Source organism: Gorilla gorilla, chromosome 7 (assembly GCF_029281585.2).
Source record: "Gorilla gorilla gorilla isolate KB3781 chromosome 7, NHGRI_mGorGor1-v2.1_pri, whole genome shotgun sequence".
Lineage (NCBI taxonomy): Eukaryota > Metazoa > Chordata > Mammalia > Primates > Hominidae > Gorilla > Gorilla gorilla.
The window spans coordinates 24,322,901-24,341,938 of record NC_073231.2 but is presented as its reverse complement, the minus strand read 5'-3'; the positions used below and the strand labels follow the sequence as shown (position 1 = coordinate 24,341,938).

General features: G+C 44.8%; 1 protein-coding gene across 2 annotated transcripts in view; it reads left to right on the top strand.

Annotated features, from left to right (window-relative positions):
* SLC18A1 (solute carrier family 18 member A1) overlaps window positions 1–11,594 on the top strand; it is a 38,748-nt gene extending 27,154 nt beyond the window's left edge. Inside the window, exons 11-16 of one of the 2 annotated variants that reach the window (XM_004046726.5) lie at window positions 5,681–5,759; window positions 6,699–6,750; window positions 8,344–8,407; window positions 8,692–8,811; window positions 9,023–9,156; window positions 10,572–11,594. In XM_004046726.5, coding sequence (XP_004046774.3) covers window positions 5,681–5,759; window positions 6,699–6,750; window positions 8,344–8,407; window positions 8,692–8,811; window positions 9,023–9,156; window positions 10,572–10,685 — 563 coding nt within the window. In that variant the 3' untranslated portion in view covers window positions 10,686–11,594. The remainder of the gene's footprint in view (window positions 1–5,680; window positions 5,760–6,698; window positions 6,751–8,343; window positions 8,408–8,691; window positions 8,812–9,022; window positions 9,157–10,571) is intronic. The other variant, XM_055349100.2, reaches the window with a different exon arrangement.
* Window positions 11,595–19,038: the final 7,444 nt, after the last annotated feature.

Genomic DNA, 19,038 nt, shown 5'->3' with positions numbered 1-19,038 from the left:
ATTTTCAGTGGTTAAAGTTAAATCATCTTTTTTTTTTTTTTTAACAGACTAGCCCCATACTTTAAGATTTTTGAGTTAGTAAGCTACCTTTTTTTTTTTTTTTTGACTTAGGATAGTTCTGAACTGGTGAGGTGTGCTCACAATGAGGTTTCCTCTAAAAGTTATTTTTCTACTTCCTTCTGTTAGCAAAGCAGTTGCCACTACAGATTGAATGCATTTGGGCCATCCCTTTAATTTACTCAATTCACTTTGATACTGATCTATTATGTTGTCGCAGGCCCAGTTCCAGTGTTAAAGTACTGGGTCATCAGTTCTAAGGCCCTCGCCAAGGAGCTGAGGCTTGGAGATTGTATTGCACAGGGTGGGTAAGTTGGGTAGAAATTGAGGGAGGAGAGTACTTACACAATGGCAGAGCAATCCTCCTAGCCATTTACAAACTTGTGGCCCTGGCAAGGGTGGTGGGGAACGGATCCCACATAACTGCCCATGTTGAGAGCTGTATACCTAAATTGGGAGGGACACCAGGGGCAAGACTCCGTGGGTTCATAGCCTTGGTGCCTAAGGACACAGTGTAGAGCTTCCTTAGATCCCCTTTGGAGATACAACTTGCTCTAATACTTGGGAGAGGAAGTGAAAGTCTGAAGCATTAGTACCTAGGAGGCAGGGATTGGAGGAAGTAGATTCAGAGGTAAGGAGAATTCTGGGGCTACACTTTCAAGAAAGTCATGGTTGGAACCCAGGAGGTATGGGTCAGAAGAAGAGGTAGGGGTGCACACATGGGCAACTATAGAGTAGCGACTTCTGGTTGCATCATGATCTTGACTGATCAATGCCTGGAGTTTGGGATGACAGCTTTCTGCCTCTAGTTGGCCTTTGGCTTCCCCCAAGAAAATTGTGAAAGCAGAAGCTGGTTCCAGGCAGACCAATGCTCCCAACCTAGAAGGATTGGGTGTTGTTAGAAAGCCTTTTCCCAGAAAGCCTCACAGCTGAGTTTTAAGTCCAGCAGCCACGCTAATCATTTGTAACTGGCCGACAGGTGCTCGGTATTTTCCTCTTATTCTAAGGAAGGATAGGACAGAATAGCAAGCAAAAGTGATCCAATATTACTCACCACTTTGGAGAAGCCCTGTACGGGCCACCAGATGTTACTGGAGGGTCTTTGTTCTTAGAGCTCCCAAGATGGGGCGGGCTGCTCCTAAGATGGCAGCAAGCCTTTTGTTCTCTGACCTGGGGTTCTTGGCCTCACAGATTCCAAGGAATGGAACCTTGGACCATGTGGTGAGTGTTATAGCTCTATTAGAAGCCGTGGGTCACAGAAGAGAACTGTGGAATGCAGTGACTAGTGTTCAGCTGGATTAGGATGAACCTGGGCACTTAGGTGTGCAGGAACAATGGCAAGCTTTTAGCCCAATCAGGAGTGGCAATGGGTACCTTGCTGGATCAGAAGTGCAGCGGACACCCTGCCAGATCAGGAGTGGTGGAAGTCAATGGCAGGTCTGTGATGGCAGCACTCAGCAGTGGTGGACGGTGAGTGAAAGCTCAGCTCAAGCCAGAACAAACATGGACCAGAAGAGTGTGCAGTTGCAAGATTTAATAGAGTGAAAACAGAGCTCCCAAAGGGGGTTGCCCTCAGAGATTTCTTGATCTTACCAAATTTCCCAATGCTCTTTCAAATCCTGGACTTGTCATCAGCAAGCATCCTATGCCCTCATCCTTTCCTCTGAACATGTCTTTCATCTTCTTGCCCTACTGAGACCCAGATGTTTTCTGTGAACATTGTTTTCCTGCAGCATCTAGATGGAAGTTCATGTTCCACACCTTGCTCTCGTTTGTTGCTTCCGAGTCATTTCTTCTCTATTCTCCTTCAAAGATCTCAGCTCCTTTGAATGTCATGTCGTTAGATTACACCACCCAACACTTCTTTGTTGCAAACATCTAGTGACCTCTTAGTTGTCCCTCCTCATTCATTAAAGCTGTCAACATCTGGTCCATGTTCTTTTCACCTCTACTCCTGTCACCATTTTTGGTGACTTCAATATCCAGGTGGATAACTGTGGATCTTGGCCTCCTAATTTTTTAATCTACTCTTTTGCAATGATCCTTTCCTCCTTTTCACCTTAACCAATTTAGTCCTATTTATGCCCTCACTTTGTGTATTAGTTCATTTTGCATGGCTATAAAGGAATATCTGAGGCTGGGTAATTTATAAAGAAAAGAGGTTTATTTGGCTTATGGTTCTACATGCTGTACAAGAAGCCTGGCACCAGCATCTGCCTCTGGTGAGGGCCTCAGGAGGCCCAGCTCTTTTAACAACCAGCTCTTGTGTGAACTTACAGAGCAAGAAGTCACTCATTACCGTGAGGATGGGGACAGCACCACGCCATTCATGAGGGATTCATTCCCATGACCCAAACACCTCCCACTCAGCCCCACCTTTACCACTGGAGATGAAGTTATAACGTGAAATTTCAAGAGGACAAATATAAAGCAATATCACCTTGACATCAGTATTAATTATATTTCCTCTGAAATCTCAATTCCAAACAATCCAGTTCTCATCTTACATATTCCCTTCTCAGGTGTTCTAATAGTCCCATATCAACAATTTTGGACCAAACTGAGATCACCAATTCACTGTCCTGAGTAATTTTTCTTCCATCACTACTCCTGTCCTCACTTCTTTCTTTTTTTTTTGAGACAGAGTCTTGCTCTGTCGCCCAGGCTGGAGTGCAGTGGCTCACTGCAAGCTCCGCCTCCCAGGTTCATGCCATTCTCCTGCCTCAGCCTCCTGAGTGGCTGGGACTACAGGTACCTGCCACCATGTCCAGCTAATTTTTTGTACTTTTTAGTAGAGATGGGGTTTCACCGTGTTAGCTAGGATGGTCTTGATCTCCTGACCTTGTGATCTGCCCGCCTCTGCCTCCCAAGGTGCTGGGATTACAGGCGTGAGCCACAGCGCCCAGCCTGTCCTCACTTCTCTCTTTCCTCAACTTGGATTCAATGGCTCATGATGGATGTCACTCTTCTGAAACTCCTCACTCCCTCTGGGCTTGTTACTTGCCAAAAACTTCACTCTAGCTAAGCTATCTTGTTGCCTACTCCTTGTCTGTAACTAAGCCATGGCATGGGGCTGCAAAAAAATGCACAACCACGCTGTTGGTCTCACCTTATATTTATGGCCACAAACCTAAAGTGGGTTTCACATTGTCCAACAATCTTTCTCTAAGCCCCTAGTTATGTCCTCCTTCTTCTTTTCCAAAATGACTGTTTTATATTTCTTCATTTTAACCCCATATGCACTCCTGTCCCTTCACCATCATCATTCTCAGTTGTTGACTTTGCCTCCTACTCATTGAGAAAACAGAAGCTATGATAAAATGGAAGCAATGAGAATGGAACTGTCGTGTTTCCATCACTAAGTGTACCCAATATCCTGCACCTGAACCCACATTCCCAGTCTTCTCTTTAATTATGGTTGGAGCATCCCAGCCCTGATCAAAGGCCAGACTCCTCTTCTCGATTCCATCTCCCCTCACCTACTTCACTGGCTACTCCTCATCACCTGTGCTATCTCTGCCTTCTTTGCTAATGTCTAAAGATAGGAGTCCCCCAAGGCTCAGTCCTTGGATCTCTATTCTTTATTTGTTCTTTCATAGGCAATCCCATCCATTTGCATGGCCTTAAGAACCATGCGTAAACCGAGGTCTCAAATTTCTCTCTCCTTGGAACTCTAGATTTGTGTATCTAACTGCCTGACAGATCTGCTTGGATATCTACCAGTCACTTCAAACCTCTCACGTTCCCCCCATGCTCTTGCACTTCGACCAGACTTCCCTATCTCCAGCTACCCAATTGATTAAGACAAAAACCTAGGTTATCCCTGATTTCTCACTTCCCCTCCTCACTCCCGCTATGTCTTTACCCAATCCAACAGAAAATGTCACCAACTTACCTCCAAAACCTACCATTTTGTTCACTTCTCTCCACCATGACTTCTAATCTTAGGCACCATCACTTTTCTCTTGGATTCTGCAAATAGTATGACTTCCACTCTTGTCCCATGAACCCATTCTTCTAAGGGATTTTAGAAAATATAAATCCAATTATGTCATTTCCTTCCAAAGCTTCCATTGCCCTTGGAATAACCAGATTCATTTCTAGGACCTTCATTTTCTCACCCTCCACTTTCCTCTTATATTTCAGGCACACAGATATCCTTTCTATTCTTAGAGCAAACTGAATGATTTCTTTAAGACATCTTAATTTCCATTAGGTGCTTTTTATTTTCTGCTTGAAGTGCTCTCTTTTGGTTATTAAGGTCTCAGTTTGAATGTCACTTCCCCAAAGAAGCCTTCCCCAACCCTGAAATCCCAGGTAGCCCTTCTGAGTTGCTCTGCTATATCACCACATTAAATTTCCTGCACATAACTCAACACTTTTCAAAATTATCTTTTTTTGTGTGTATTTGTTTACTTGTTTATTGTATGTCTCCCTCCCCTGGAGTATAAGCTAGCTGAGGGCTAGAATTTTGTTTGTCTTATTCACCGCTGTATTCCCAGCCCCCAGAATACCTGACACATGGTCAAAGTTTGTTAAAATGAATGAAAGAATGAATGAATGGATGAGACTCAGACAGGTTAAGTAAATTGTCCAAAGTCACAGAGCTAACAAGTCATCAAGCCATGGTTTGAATGCAGAATTTGGAGCTTTGTGTGGCTCCAAAGCCCATGTTTCCTGAACACTTCCCTCTACTGTCACAAAAAGCCATGTGTTCAGGACTTCAATTTACAAAATACTTTTGCATGGAATACCTAAGTTGCTCCACATTGTAACCCGATATGATATAATCATAGCTTTGCTTTTTCCAGATGTGGAAACCAAGGCTCAGACAGGTTTAGTAATTAATCCAAGATCCCTCTCAGAGAAGTAGAAGGGCAGGTAAGTAGCAAGGCAAGAATTCACTTCCCAGGAATTATGTATGGGTATGTGGCACCCAACCACGCCACCTCTGAAGTTCACATTGTCACGCTGATAATCAAGGGTATTTTATACATGAGAATGGCTCATCAGGGCCATTCCTTAGGAATCTAAGTGGGGAGCTGGAAGCACATTAAATGTACTGAGGCTAGGCCAGGTGTGGCGGCTCACATCTGTAATCCCAGCACTTTGGGAGGCCGAGGCAGGCAGGAGTTCGTGACCAGCCTGGGCAACATGACGAGACTCCATCTCTACAAAACAAAACAAAACAAAACAAAAACAAACAAAAAACAAAAAACAAAAAACAACTAGGTGTGGTGGTGTTCACCTGTAATCCCAGCCACTTGGGAGGCTGAGCTGGGAGGATCACTTGATCCCAGGAGGTCGAGGCTGCAGTGGGCTGAGATTGTACCACTGCACTCCAGCCTGGGTGACAGAGTGAGGCCCTGTCTCAAAAAAAAAAAAAAGAAAAAAAGAAAAGAAAAGTACTGAGGCTAAACAAAGCCTTGCTCCTGAAGAAAGGAGAGGTGTGGGGGTCCTATGGCAACTACTGTGGGTTTGCGCAAAGGTCCCCAGATCATAAAACAAAGTGGTTTGGGGATCTTGGAAGGTTACAGGGGTGGACTTCAGTGTCTTGTAGGAGACAAGGCATTTTAGAGTAAATTGGGCATGTCCTAAGGTAAGGATCTGTGTCCTTCCACAGGTCTAGCTTTCTTGCCTGCCAGTGTGTCCTACCTCATTGGCACCAACCTCTTTGGTGTGTTGGCCAACAGGATGGGTCGGTATGTAGCCTGGGGATCTGGGACGAACAATAGAAATGTAAGATGGAAGAGCGCCTGTTCCTGATCTTGGAATGATGAACAGCTTCCATACGGTTGAAAGTTTAGGATGAGTACACACCGATAAAAACTTCCCACTGGGATGATGGGCAGTGAGTGAGTGGTGAGGGTGGTATGGAGAATGGATAGTCGTGAGCTCTGAGCTGATTGTTATAGAAGAGGCAGTGGATACATGAGGGGCACCCCTTACTTTCCATCCATTTGCTGTCCAGTTGAAGAGATAAAATAACCACAACAGAGAACAGCTATGAAAAATGCAGTACTTTGGGAAAGCAGTTTTCAAATTATGTTCTGTGGAACCCTAAGGAGTTCTATAGAGGCACCCCAGAGGCCACTGAGGAGGAAGGGTTGGGGGCCAAGAGCTACGAGTCTCCATTCTGTCCCTTCACTACAATAAGGACAGCTTTAATTTTATCTTTGGAGTTTAGCATCAAGATTTTAAAAGCACTGCCATAGGATATCAGAGAAGGAAAGAAGTTTGGTACTTTCTGTGTTTTTTTGAGACAGACCTCAAGGACCAAATAAAATAGGACAGGTAGGAGGCAGTCTGAGCTGGGCAACAGCATGAGTTAAGTTTGAGGGCTACTTCTAAGGAGCAAGTGTCTTCTGAGTCAGCTGATTCCTCCTGTAAGGGAAGGAAGAGTGTGTCCCACGGCCCCTCCTCTGCCTTTCTATAGAAAAAGGGATGGAGCCAGGGGGGACAAGGAAAGGGCAGGGAGAGAGCTCATTTGGGTACAAACTGGTCATGTAGGGATGCTGTCCTCAGGTCCTAAGGGGTTGCTGGGATTAGGGCTGGTGGGACAGGTCAGCATGGCGGTGATGGGGTACAGGTGGAGGGGAGCTCTCCCCTAGTGGTGTTTGATGATGGCTTTTTTCCTCCAGGTGGCTGTGTTCCCTAATCGGGATGCTGGTAGTAGGTGCCAGCTTGCTCTGTGTAAGTATAAGAAGACCTGGGGGAGGGGAAGGAGAGAGAGAGAGCGAGAGACAGACAGACAGACAGAGAGAGAGAGAGAAAGAGAGAGAGAGAGAGACCCAGACATTTAAAGACTAATTTCCTTTAAGACGAGCAGAGTTGGCTTGGCAAGGACTGTCAGAAAGACTGCTTCTGAATAGGCAGGAATTTAGCACGGGGGAAGAGGCCACCAGCTGCAGTGGCTTTCCTTTGAGGGGAAGTGGGAAAGGAGAGGAAGAGGGCTGCAGAGCAGCTAGAGCCGGAGGTCTGAGGCTGTACATGTGGGCATATGGAGTGATACATGTTGGTATCCATTTCTGGGGATGGCAAAATGGTGCGTTTTATGACTTCATTTACTCATCCCACCCTGACAGAGCCTCATAAATCCCCAGGGAACCATCATCTATGCCCCAGTCTCTGGCACCAGAGGCTTGATAGAAGAAGAAAGAAAGAAGGACTTTTCCATTTCCAAGAATCCCCCTCAAGCTCTCAAAGCCTTCATTTCCTCCTCTCCCCACTGGGGATGAGAAACACGCAAACCTCCTAGGCTTGAGGGAGAGAATAACAGGGCTACAAGGCACTGTAAACTGTGCTCAAGACCAGCTGGAGGTCCTGAGCAGGAGTATGGGATCCGGGTTCCATGGCAGGTTTTGCCACTTTCTATGCATGTGACTTTGAGCAGGTTACTTCATCTCCATGTGCTCAGCATCCTCATCTATGTAGAGAGGGTTCTGATGGTGTCCACAGGGTTGTCAAGGTAATCCAAATAAACCACAGTGTCTGGCACATGGTGAGCCCATAGTGAATCTCAGCCAATACTATTGATAAATTATAAACGTTTCTTGAGGCATGAACCCTAAAAATTGTTATCAGCCAGCAGCATCTAAACGGTATGCTAAACCCTTAAGGGGTGAGTGTCCTGGGGTAGCAGGTTTGAATGGCAGGTGCCCAGAGAGGGAGGTAAGGAACGTGAAAAAGAGGGAAGAAAGGGTTTTTGTTGGGGGATTGGGAGGGCAACGGGAATGAGTCTCACAAGCTTCCTGACAGGGGACCCAAGCCACACCACCTGCCCCCTCTAGCTTACAGCTAACTGGTTGTTGGGGCCTCTTCTCTATCTTTTTTTTCCAACAGCTACCAAGTTAGAAGTCTAAATGAAACCTTTCAGTGATGTCCATAATGGAAAACAGAGGCAACTTTATTCCATGAAGAATGAGACCAGGAGTGTATGTTTAGGTGGAGAGGGGTAGAGGAAGGGGAGAAAGTATCCATGGAACAGAGGAAGACCCTCGTTAGAGCATAATGGAGCCAAGTCTGAGGTCCAAACTTGATCTTGCCACTCATTAGATCTGTAACTTTGGATAGCGCAATAAATAAACACAACAGTGCTGGTCAAGTTTTCATATCCTTAAAATGGAGGTATAGATTCTTTTCCATGAGAAAGTGTGAGTGCAGGAGGATGATGTATGTGGCCAATAGTGCACTCTGAATAAACGCATTTCATGTGAAAACTCTTTGAACCTTGCTTCCACCTGACCCATCTGGAGTCCTGATGACTCTTCCTCCTTCCCCTTGCAGGTTCCTCTGGCACACAATATTTTTGGTCTCATTGGCCCCAATGCAGGGCTTGGCCTTGCCATAGGTAAGAAGTGCCCTCAAAGAAAACAAGAAGCCCCTGCATGTTGGCTTTGGGTCTGATGCCTTTCCTCCCCCTTTTCTCATCAGAGGAGGTAGGTGGAGAGGCAGAAGGATCAGGAGGGCAGCTGGCAGGGTTGTGGAGAGATAAGCTCGTAATTCCCACCTGGAACAGGTGTTGGTCCGAGGGAGAAGACAGCAGACAAAGCAAACTGACTAAATGGAGGAGGAGAGGCGGTATGGTACTGACTGTGGGTGGGGCTGACTGTGTCCTGTTTGCTCTGGCCACAGGCATGGTGGATTCTTCTATGATGCCCATCATGGGGCACCTGGTGGATCTACGCCACACCTCGGTGTATGGGAGTGTCTACGCCATCGCTGATGTGGCTTTTTGCATGGGCTTTGCTATAGGTATGTTGGCAGGACCTGGTGCCCCACTTTCCCCTATCTACTCTTTACCAGCTGGAAGTGCAGCCAGGAAGCTATCCTCCTAGGGTTCCGGAGATCTTTGATGCTGAGACATCCTCTGGGTCACCCACTGCCCCTAGCATAGTGTCCTACGTGGAGGATGCTCCATATGGAGGCTCCATAGACACTTGTGACTTTGATGTATCCCTCCCAGGTCCATCCACTGGTGGTGCCATTGTAAAGGCCATCGGTTTTCCCTGGCTCATGGTCATCACTGGGGTCATCAACATCGTCTATGCTCCACTCTGCTACTACCTGCGGAGCCCCCCGGCCAAGGAAGAGAAGCTTGTAAGGAGCACCGACTGTTAAAAGAGAAATTGACTTCTGTTTCTTTCCATCTTCTCTCTCATTCCCTTTCATCCTGGGCTGTTATTTCCTCCCTCTATTGCTCTGTTTATAACTCTCTCTGCTTTGCCATGTTTCCCAATCCCCTTTCATCTTCATATTTATTTTGTGCACTTCCTTAATTTCCTTTCTCTAAGTAACCACTTCCCTCTTTCTGGGGCTATCAGGAAGGGTCTTCAGTAGAGAAGGGAAATGGGGGCAGAGGACCATCAAAGACATCCTGTAGTTACTGTTCTTAGCTTGCTAGTTACTAGCAAGATGTGAGTTACCAAGTTAACTCTGTCATAAGTGGGCAGAATTCCATTGGCATATCCGTTCATCCACTCATTCACTCTAGTGCACAATTATCCTTACCAGGTCACTTTTTTTTTTTTTTTTGATGGAGTTTCACTCTTGTTGCCCAGGGTGGAGTGTAATAGTGTGATCTCGGCTCACCACAACCTCTGCCTCCCGGGTTCAAGAGATTCTCCTGCCTTCACATCCCAAGTAGCTGGGATTACAGGCATGCACCACCATGTCCGGCTAATTTTTTGTATTTTTAGTAGAGATGGGGTTTATCCATGTTGGTCAGCAGGTCACGTTTTTAAAGGTACAAAAACCCCAGGGAAGAGATCCATACCATAGGATTTTCTTTAATAAAGCACTTTCCTCTTACTGCAGCACAAACATCCTGAGGGCCTGATGGGTTTGGGATGCCGACAGAGGCTGCTCAAGGGAACAAAAGAAGACGTGAAGGTGTGATAGGGAGTGGTGGTGATTCCATTTGGCTTCCTGCTGTAACTTTCACTACCACTGTTAAATTCAGTTAAAAGCGTATGAGATACTTGTCCTGACAAGGGTTGATATACTAGGTACCCCGGGAGGCTGGTGCATGTACATGCAGAGGGTCCGGTGCATGTATATGCAGAGGGTCCTATGCATGTTTCTTGAGTACTTAGCAATGCCAGCCTTGGATGAACTAGTGGGAGAACGGAATGAGGAGATTGGTAAAAAAAAAAAAAAAAAAAAAGATATGCAGTGGTTGGCCGGGCGCGGTGGCTCACGCCTGTAATCCCAGCACTTTAGGAGGCTGAGGCGGGCGCATCAGGAGGTCAGGAGAGCGAGACCATTCTGGCTAACATGGTGAAACCCCGTCTCTGCTAAAAATACAAAAAATTAGCCTGGCGTGGTGATGGGCGCCTGTAGTCCCAGCTACTCTGGAGGCTGAGGCAGGAGAATGGCATGAACCCGGGAGGCGGAGCTTGCAGTGAGCCGAGATTGCGCCACTGCACTCCAGCCTGGGTAACAGAGCGAGACTCCGTCTCAAAAAAAAAGTAATAGTAATGTGCAGTGGTTTCTCTTCTTTCCTCTCTCTGCAGGCTATTCTGAGTCAGGACTGCCCCATGGAGACCCGGATGTATGCAACCCAGAAGCCCACGAAGGAATTTCCTCTGGGGGAGGACAGTGATGAGGAGCCTGACCATGAGGAGTAGCTGCAGAAGGTGCTCCCTGAATTCATGATGCCTCAGTGACCACATCTTTCCCTGGGACCAGATCACCATGGCTGAGCCCACGGCTCAGTGGGCTTCACATACCTCTGCCTGGGAATCTTCTTTCCTCCCCTCCCATGGACACTGTCCCTGATACTCTTCTCACCTGTGTAACTTGTAGCTCTTCCTCTATGCCTTGGTGCTTCAGTGGCCCATCTTTTATGGGAAGACAGAGTGATGCACCTTCCCGCTACTGTGAGGTTGATTAAACTTGAGCTGTGACGGGTTCTGCAAGGGGTGACTCATTGCATGGAGGCGGTAGTGAGCAATGTGCCCCTGAAACCAGTGGGGCAACTGACAAGCCTCGTTAATCTGTTGCCTGATTTTCTCTGGCATAGTCCCAACAGATCGGAAGAGTGTTACCCTCTTTTCCTCAACATGTTCTTTCCCGGGTTTTCCCAGCTGAGTTGAGAAAATGTTCTCAGCATTGTCTTGCTGCCAAATGCCAGCTTGAAGAGTTTTGTTTTGTTTTGTTTTCCATTTATTTATTTTTTAATAAAGTGAGTGATTTTTCTGTGGCTAAATCTAGAGCTGCTAAAAGGGCTTTACCCTCAGTGAAAAGTGTCTTCTATTTTCATTATCTTTCGGAAACAGGAGCCCATTTCTCTTCTGCTGGAGTTATTGACATTCTCCTGACCTTCCCTGTGTGTTCCTACCTTTTCTGAACCTCTTAGACTCTTAGAAATAAAAGTAGAAGAAAGACAGAAAAAATAACTGATTAGACCCAAGATTTCATGGGAAGAAGTTAAAAGAAACTGCCTTGAAATCCCTCCTGATTGTAGATTTCCTAATAGGAGGGGTGTAATGAGACCTTGTTCATACTTGCTAATAAATACATTATTGCCTAATTCAGACCTGGTAAACTAGATGTTGTTTTATAGCACAAGAGAGTGTGTGGGCAAACAGAGCAAATACTATAAATATTATCACACTTTTCTACCTTTTGAAATACTTATTGGGTGATGGGATTTCAAAGACGTGGGAGACATGGCATCCCCCTAAGTAGCTCCCCATCTGTTTGGGCAAACAGGGTGTGCACAGTATAAAAAATGATTAATGCTGCAAGTTAGTATACATTCTGTGTTCAAGTGTGAACAGGTGGGATGCTCATAGGCTGGGTGGGAAATAATGGCAGAGATAGAGGTAAGAAGCAGGATGGAGAGACCCACACAGACAGGCTTTTGGGATGCCTGAATATCAGATTGGGGTTTTCAGACTTTATCTGGAATGACACCAGGCTCTGATTTTTGCACTGCTCTGTAGGAGTCTGGGACTCCAACACAAACCCTGAATCAAAGAGCACATTCAAGCTGAACCTTTCAATGAATCTTCATCGTGCAAATGATAGATACCTGACTTATGGATATGTTTTTAGGGGCTGGCATTAACTAGACTACCTGATTTCCAAAACCAGATGTGTTATAATCATCTTTGGTCAGGATGACATCTTTCTCAGATTTTGAAGGAGCTCAAAGGTGAAATTATAAAATTGTTTGTCAAAATATATAAACTGTAAGTACACATGCAGAGTGAATGAATGACCTTTGGGATACCTTACACAGGTGGCAGTGGGGTGGGGCAGGATGCGGAGCTCTGGCAATGACAGCCTGCTGACTCTGACATCCACCTGGGGCAGGGCTTATAATAAAGACTGGGCTTGCTACAGAAATGAACACACTTAAAAAATGGGAACAATTTTTTTTCAGAGAAACTGATTCCTGGCTTGCCAGCTAACATTGTTTGAACAATACGCAAAGATGTGGATAAAGGGAAGCCAGTGGATACAATTTGAGACTTTTAAAACAATTCTTGTCAAGGGTCAACACCAGGCCGGGCACAGTGGATCATGTCTGTAATCCCAGGACTTTGGGAGGCCAAGGCAAGAGGGTCACTCGAGCTCAGGAGTTCGAGACCAGCCCGGGCAGCATGGCGAAACTCCTTCTCTACAAAAAATTTAAAAATTAGCTAGGCATGGTGGTATGTTCCTGTGGTCTCAGCTTCTCAAAGGGCTGAGGCAGGAGAATCACTTGAGCCTGGGAGGTGGAGGCTGCACTGGGCCATGATCGTGCGAATGCACTTCAACCTGGGCAATAGAGCGAGACCCTGTCTCAAAAAATAATAAGACAACACCAAACACTGTAAAGTAAGTCAGGATACTTTTTAAAATTATAGGTCAGAGGTAGGTTAAAGATCATAAATGTAACCTATATATGGAAGAGTGTAAAAAGAAGAATTCCACAAAAATAGGAAATGGAATTAGTCTTTATTAGTGGCCTTATAAAGAAGGCCACTAATATAAAGAAGAGAATGCACGGTAGATTTCCCATATTCACAGGTCAGATGAATTTCTTCTAACAATGAAAATGCCACCCAGCAAGGATGAGCCGCAAGAAGTTTTCTATGAAAGTATCATAAAATGGCACTCCACTCCACTGTGGGACAGTTGAAGAGATGCGTTTTTCCCTCATGAAAGGGAGGAGGTGCAGAGAGTATAAAAATCTTTGTAGAAAGACGGGCTTTCAACCACCAATTACCATGTAGCAAAGAAGACAGTGCAACTAACGAGCTATGGTGCTCAATAAGCCAGGAAAATGTTGGAGTTTATCAGAGCATTAGAAGCAAACCAGAAGACACATCCTTTCCAAAGTACAAAAGCAGGAAAAGTGTGGCAGTTCCACATTAGGGTGGGAGCTACAGCACCTTAAATTAAGGAGGTAACTACGGAGGCTGAAGGAATGCAGAGATGACACAGGATGATGAATGGATGGCAGGAACAGCAGTGTGGCAAGTGACAGGAAAGTTCTTATGGGGAGGGACCCAAATTCAAGGGGATATTATTAAAGTAGCCTACACGTTTAAGGAGGCCCATTTGTGATGGCCACAGTCTCAGAACACCACTGGAGGAACTCTAAAATCACTAGAGGGCTAACTCTAGGGTGAATATTAGGAAATACTTCCCCCCACCCACCCACTGTGTTCTTATGTATGGAATTGATTTTTCCAAGATAAAGCCTTAGCTACATAAAATAATTTTTTAAAAAATTTTAGAGACAAGGTCTTGCTCTGTCACCCAGACTGGGGTGCAATGGTGCAATCATGGCTCACTGCAGCCTCCACCTCCTGGGCTCAAACAATCCTCCCATCTCAGCCTTCTGAGTAGCTGGGACTACAGGTGCATGCCATCACACTCAGTTTATTTATTTTTTAAATTATTATTATTATTATTATTTTGTAGACACAGGGTCTTGCTTTGTTGCCCAGGCTTAAAATAAATTTCCTAGTATCATTGCTCCCTACTCCTGGAGGTAGCTCTGTAATGCTTGTATGAGTCAGTCCTCTGAGGCTTACTTGAAGAAAGGGCGGTGCAGTCCTTCCACACACCTTCCCTGGATGTGTGGTTGATTCTTGGCAGGCTTTGACACCCCAGGGCTGCTGCGTTACACAATTCAGTTCTGCTGAGCTCACCCCTACAATTTCGTATATGGGACAGGAGAACTTTCTCTGCAACAAGGCAGGAAAGGAGCATGGTGGCTTTGGTACAAAGTGCTCTCTGCTGTTTCTGGGAGGTGCTGAAGAAAGAAATGGTCAAGTCACAAGGTGGTTGAGGGAGGACCAAATCAGGAATAAACAGACATAATCCTGAGGTCCTAGCCTAGCTCTGACATTAACTAGCTGTGTGACCTGGGACAAGTCATTTCACGTCTCTGGGCTTTGGCATCAACTTCTGTAGCTCTGGCTTTCTGTGGCTCCATCTGCCACTGGCTCATTTTGGGGCGGCTTTCTGTGAGCTCAGGGGCAGGACCTGAGCGAGGAGCCAAAGACAAAGCTGAGAGGTCAGACAACGGTGAGAGCCAGCATCACCCCAGAAACACAAACGTCATTTCAGGTTTCATTTGTTGCTTTCAAGAAATTATTAGAAGCAAAGTGTGTTGCGTTCCCCTCCCCTCCTCCTTGCCCTCCTTGTTGTCCTCCTTTTCCTTATCTTCTTCCTCCTCCTCTCCTCGCTCCTCTCCTCCCCTGCTGTCCCTCCTCCCCCTCCCCCTCCTCCTCCTCCCCCTCTTCTTCCTCTTCCTCCTCCCCCCTTGTCGTCCTCTCCTCCTCCCTGCTTCTTCTTCCCCTTTTTCCTTTCTTCTTCTGGAGAATGACGAGTACAGTGTTAGCAGAGGCACGAGCACGGTCAAGGTCTTTTAGGATTTGTCATCCAAATCGAGTCATTATGTGGTCTCTGGAAATCATAAGGGAGAAGAGTGCAGTTTGGGGATCATACATTGCCTGTTTTGGCTACTGACCCCAGGTCAGTAATTGACAATTTTTCTTCTTTTCTTTTTCCTTTCCTTTCCTCTCCTCTCCTTTCCTTTCCTTTCCTTTTTTTTTTTTTTTTTTTGAGACAGGGTCTTGCTCTGTTGCCCAGGCTGGGGTGCAGTGGTACGATCTCGGCTCACTGCAACCTCTGCCTCTCAGGTTCAAGCAATTCTCCTGCATCAGTGTCCCAAGGGGTAGCTGGGATTACAGGCATGTGCCACCACGCCTGGCTGATTTTTTGTATTTTTAATAGAGACAGGGTTTCACCATATTGGCCAGGCTGGTCTCAAACACCTGAGCTCAGTCAATCCACCCGCCTTGGCCTCCCAAAGTGCTGGGATTACAGGCATGAGCCACTGCACCCAGCCAGCAATTATACCTATTAGGTAGAATTAGGGTGTGCTGAGGGGCAGCCAACCAGGGTGCAGGTCACAACAGGTTGCTGAGCAAAACATCACAGGAAAGCGGGAAGTTTTGTGTGTTCAGGTGTGACTCAACGTGCAGGTGGCCTGGTGCTCAAAGTAGGTCTGCCATGATATTCACGGAATGACAGGGAGCTGGTGGGGGAGTAGTGTTACAGTGTTGCAAACCAAAGCCCTCTGGGGAATCTCCACCACATAGAAACAATGTGACAGTGAAAACTTTATTATTTGTAACGTGAGAATAACAATGACACAGTTGTAACAGGAGTGTAATTAAGATGAATGAGGTAATAAGAAGTAGAGAAAGAACACACTTTATCAACCATAAACCCCTATTTAAGGCCAGATGCAGTGGCTCACATCTGTAATCCCAGCACTTTGGGAGGCTGAGGAGGGCAGATCATCTGAGGTCAGGAGTTCGAGACCAACCTGGCCAACACGGAAGAAACCCCATCTCTACTAAAAATACAAAAAAATTACCTGACTGTGGTGGCACACATCAGTAATCCCAGCTACTCAGGAGGTTGAGGCAGGAGAATCACTTGAACCTCGGAGGTGGAGGTTGCAGGGAGCCGAGATCACACCACTGAACTCCAGCCTTGGTGACAGAGTGAGACTGTCTCAACAAAAACAAAAACAAAAACAAAAACAAAAACAAAAACAAAAAAACCCCCACAAAACTTGTTTAAGTGCTACTTTCTGTTATCAGTGAGTTCAATTCTCTTATCCTACAGAAGAGGAAACTGATGAGATGGGTCTCACTGTGTTGCCCAGGCTGCCGTTGATCTCCTGAGCTCAAGAGATCCTCCCATCTTGGCCTCCCAAAGTAATGGGATTACAGGAATGAGCCACTGCCACCAGCCAAAATCCATTTTTTTTGGTAACAGCTTTATTGAGATACAATTCACATGCCATACAGTTCATCCATTTAAAGTATACTATTCAGTGGCTTTAAGTATATTCACAGGACTGTGCAGCCATCACCACCATAAATTTTATATTTTCATCAGCCCAGAAAGAAATTCTGTGCCCATTAATCATCCCTGAATTTTCTTTCAACAACACCCTCCAGTCCCAGGCAACCACTAATCTTTCTTTCTCTATAGATCTGCCTATTCCAGACACTTGACATAAATGGAATCATACAATATGTGGTCTTTTGAGACTGGCTTGTTTCACTAAGCATGTTTTCAAGATTTATTGGTATACTATCACATCTGGGATTAAGTAAAAATTAAAAAAAATTAAAGCTTCATCTATGTTGTGGTATGTATCAGTACCTCATTTCTTTTTATTATTAAACGATGTCCCATTATATGAATATATTACATCTTATTTATTCATCTTATTTCATTCATCAGCTCATGGGCATTTGGGTCATGTTCACCTTTCAGCTATTGTGAATAATGCTGCTCTAAACATGTATGTACAAGTTTTTGTGTGGGCGTATGTTCTCACTTCTCCTGGGTATATACCTAGGAGTAAAATTGTTCGGTCCTGTGATAACTTGATGTTAAAACTCTGAGGAACTGCCAGAATGTTTTCCAAAGTAGCTTTCATATTTCCACAGTCAGTGGATTTTATATTTCCACAGTCGGTGCATGAAGGTTCCAATTTCTCCACATCCTTGCCAACATTTGTTATTGTCTGTCTTTTTAATTATATCCATCCTAGGGGGTGTGAAACGGTCGCTTGTGGTTTTGATTTGAATTTTTCTGATGACCAATAATGTTGAGCATCTTTTCATGTACTTATTGACCATGTATACATTTTCTTTGTGGAAATGTCTATTCAGAGCCTTAGTCCATTAAAAAAAAAATGGTTGTCTTGGCCGGGCTCGGTGGCTCACGCCTGTAATCCCAGCACTTTGGGAGGCCAAGGCGGGTGGATCACGAGGTCAGGAGTTCAAGACCAGCCTGGCCAACGTGGTGAAACCCCCTCTCTACTAATAATACAAATATTAGCCAGGTGTGGTGGCACGTGCCTGTAGTCCCAGCTACTCGGGAGGCTGAGACAGGAGAACCGCTTGAACCCGGGAGGTGGAGGTTGCAGTGAGCCGAGATTGTGCCACTGCACTCCAGCGTGGGTGACAGAGTGAGACTCCATCTCAAAACAAACAAAGAAACAAAAAAAAAACAAAGGTTGTCTTTTTATTATTGAATTGTAAGAATTTAAAAATACATATTCTACATACAAATTCCTTATCAGATATGTGGTTTACACATATTTTCTCCCATTGTGTGTGTTGTCTTTTTACTTTCTTGATGGTGACCTTTGGAGCACACACGATTTTAATTTTGATGAAGTCCATGTGTCTATTTTTTCTTATTGCTTATGCTTCTGGCATGACGTCTAACAACCGATTGCCTACCCCATGGTCATGAATATGTACACTTACGCTTTCCTCTAAGAGTTTTTAGGTTTAGCTCTTACATTTTCATATTTGATCCATTTGTTTTTTTTTTTAATATGGTGGGAGGTAGAGGCCCAATTTCATTCTTTTATGCGTAGATATCCAATTGTCGCAGAACCACTTAGTGAAAAGACGATTCTTTCCCCATTGCGTTTACTTGCATCCTTTCTGAAAGTCAATTGACTGTAAATGTGAAAATTTATTTCTGGATTCTCAGCTCAGTTCTATTCATCTATCTGTCAGTCTTTCTGCTACTATTTCATGTCTTAATGTAACTTTCTAATAAGTTTGAAAATTACATCGTTAAAAAGTAATGCCTCAAGTATATGACAGAAAACAGCAGGCTTTTGTGTCATCTTTTCCAACTCCTGAATCCTGTCCTCCACTTTCACACTTTTATCTATTTTATTATTTTTACTTGTTTACATCTACAAAATCTGCTTACTCAGTTCTTTCTTGATTTGCCATTTTTTTTGACATAACCTACCGTCTTAATTTAATGGTAGATGGAGATTGAATATCTTTACTGGCCTCTTCCTGTCCTTCAACCTTCAAGCTTAATTATTTCATGATTTAGTCACTTAATAGTTACTTGCTCTATAATGACCATATTAGCAACGCTTGCTGCAGAATGTGGTATCTGCAGGGATGGTGTCTGATCTCACTTCCTTGCTCTATATTTTGCTGTTGTTGAAGCTGATGAAGTCTGCTTTGTTGTTTCTGAAGTTCCTTTGTTTACTTCATTTTCCAGATTACTCTCACCCATTGTTCTCAAGTCCGCTAACTGATTTATGAAGACTCCTGACTATTTGTTTCTGATCATAGCAGGTCATCTGTCGGTTCATTTTGTTTCCAGCCCTGTGTCCTCTGGATTCGTTCTCAGAGCCACCTGCATGGGCTTTGGGCTGGGTTTTCTTGTGTTGCTCTCCTAAACTGGACTCCAGTTTCCTGAATTTGCTTTCTTGTTCTTGGTGCATTTTCATCTTCTGTTGGAGTATGTCCTCCAATAATTCCTCAGATAGCTGCAAGGGTGGCATATAATTTGAGACATCAGATGTGTGTGAAAATGTCCTGCTTGACTGATAATTGCCTGGGTGCAGAATTCTGAGCTGAATATTATTTTCCCTCATATTTCCAATGCTGTTCTTTCATCTGGTCT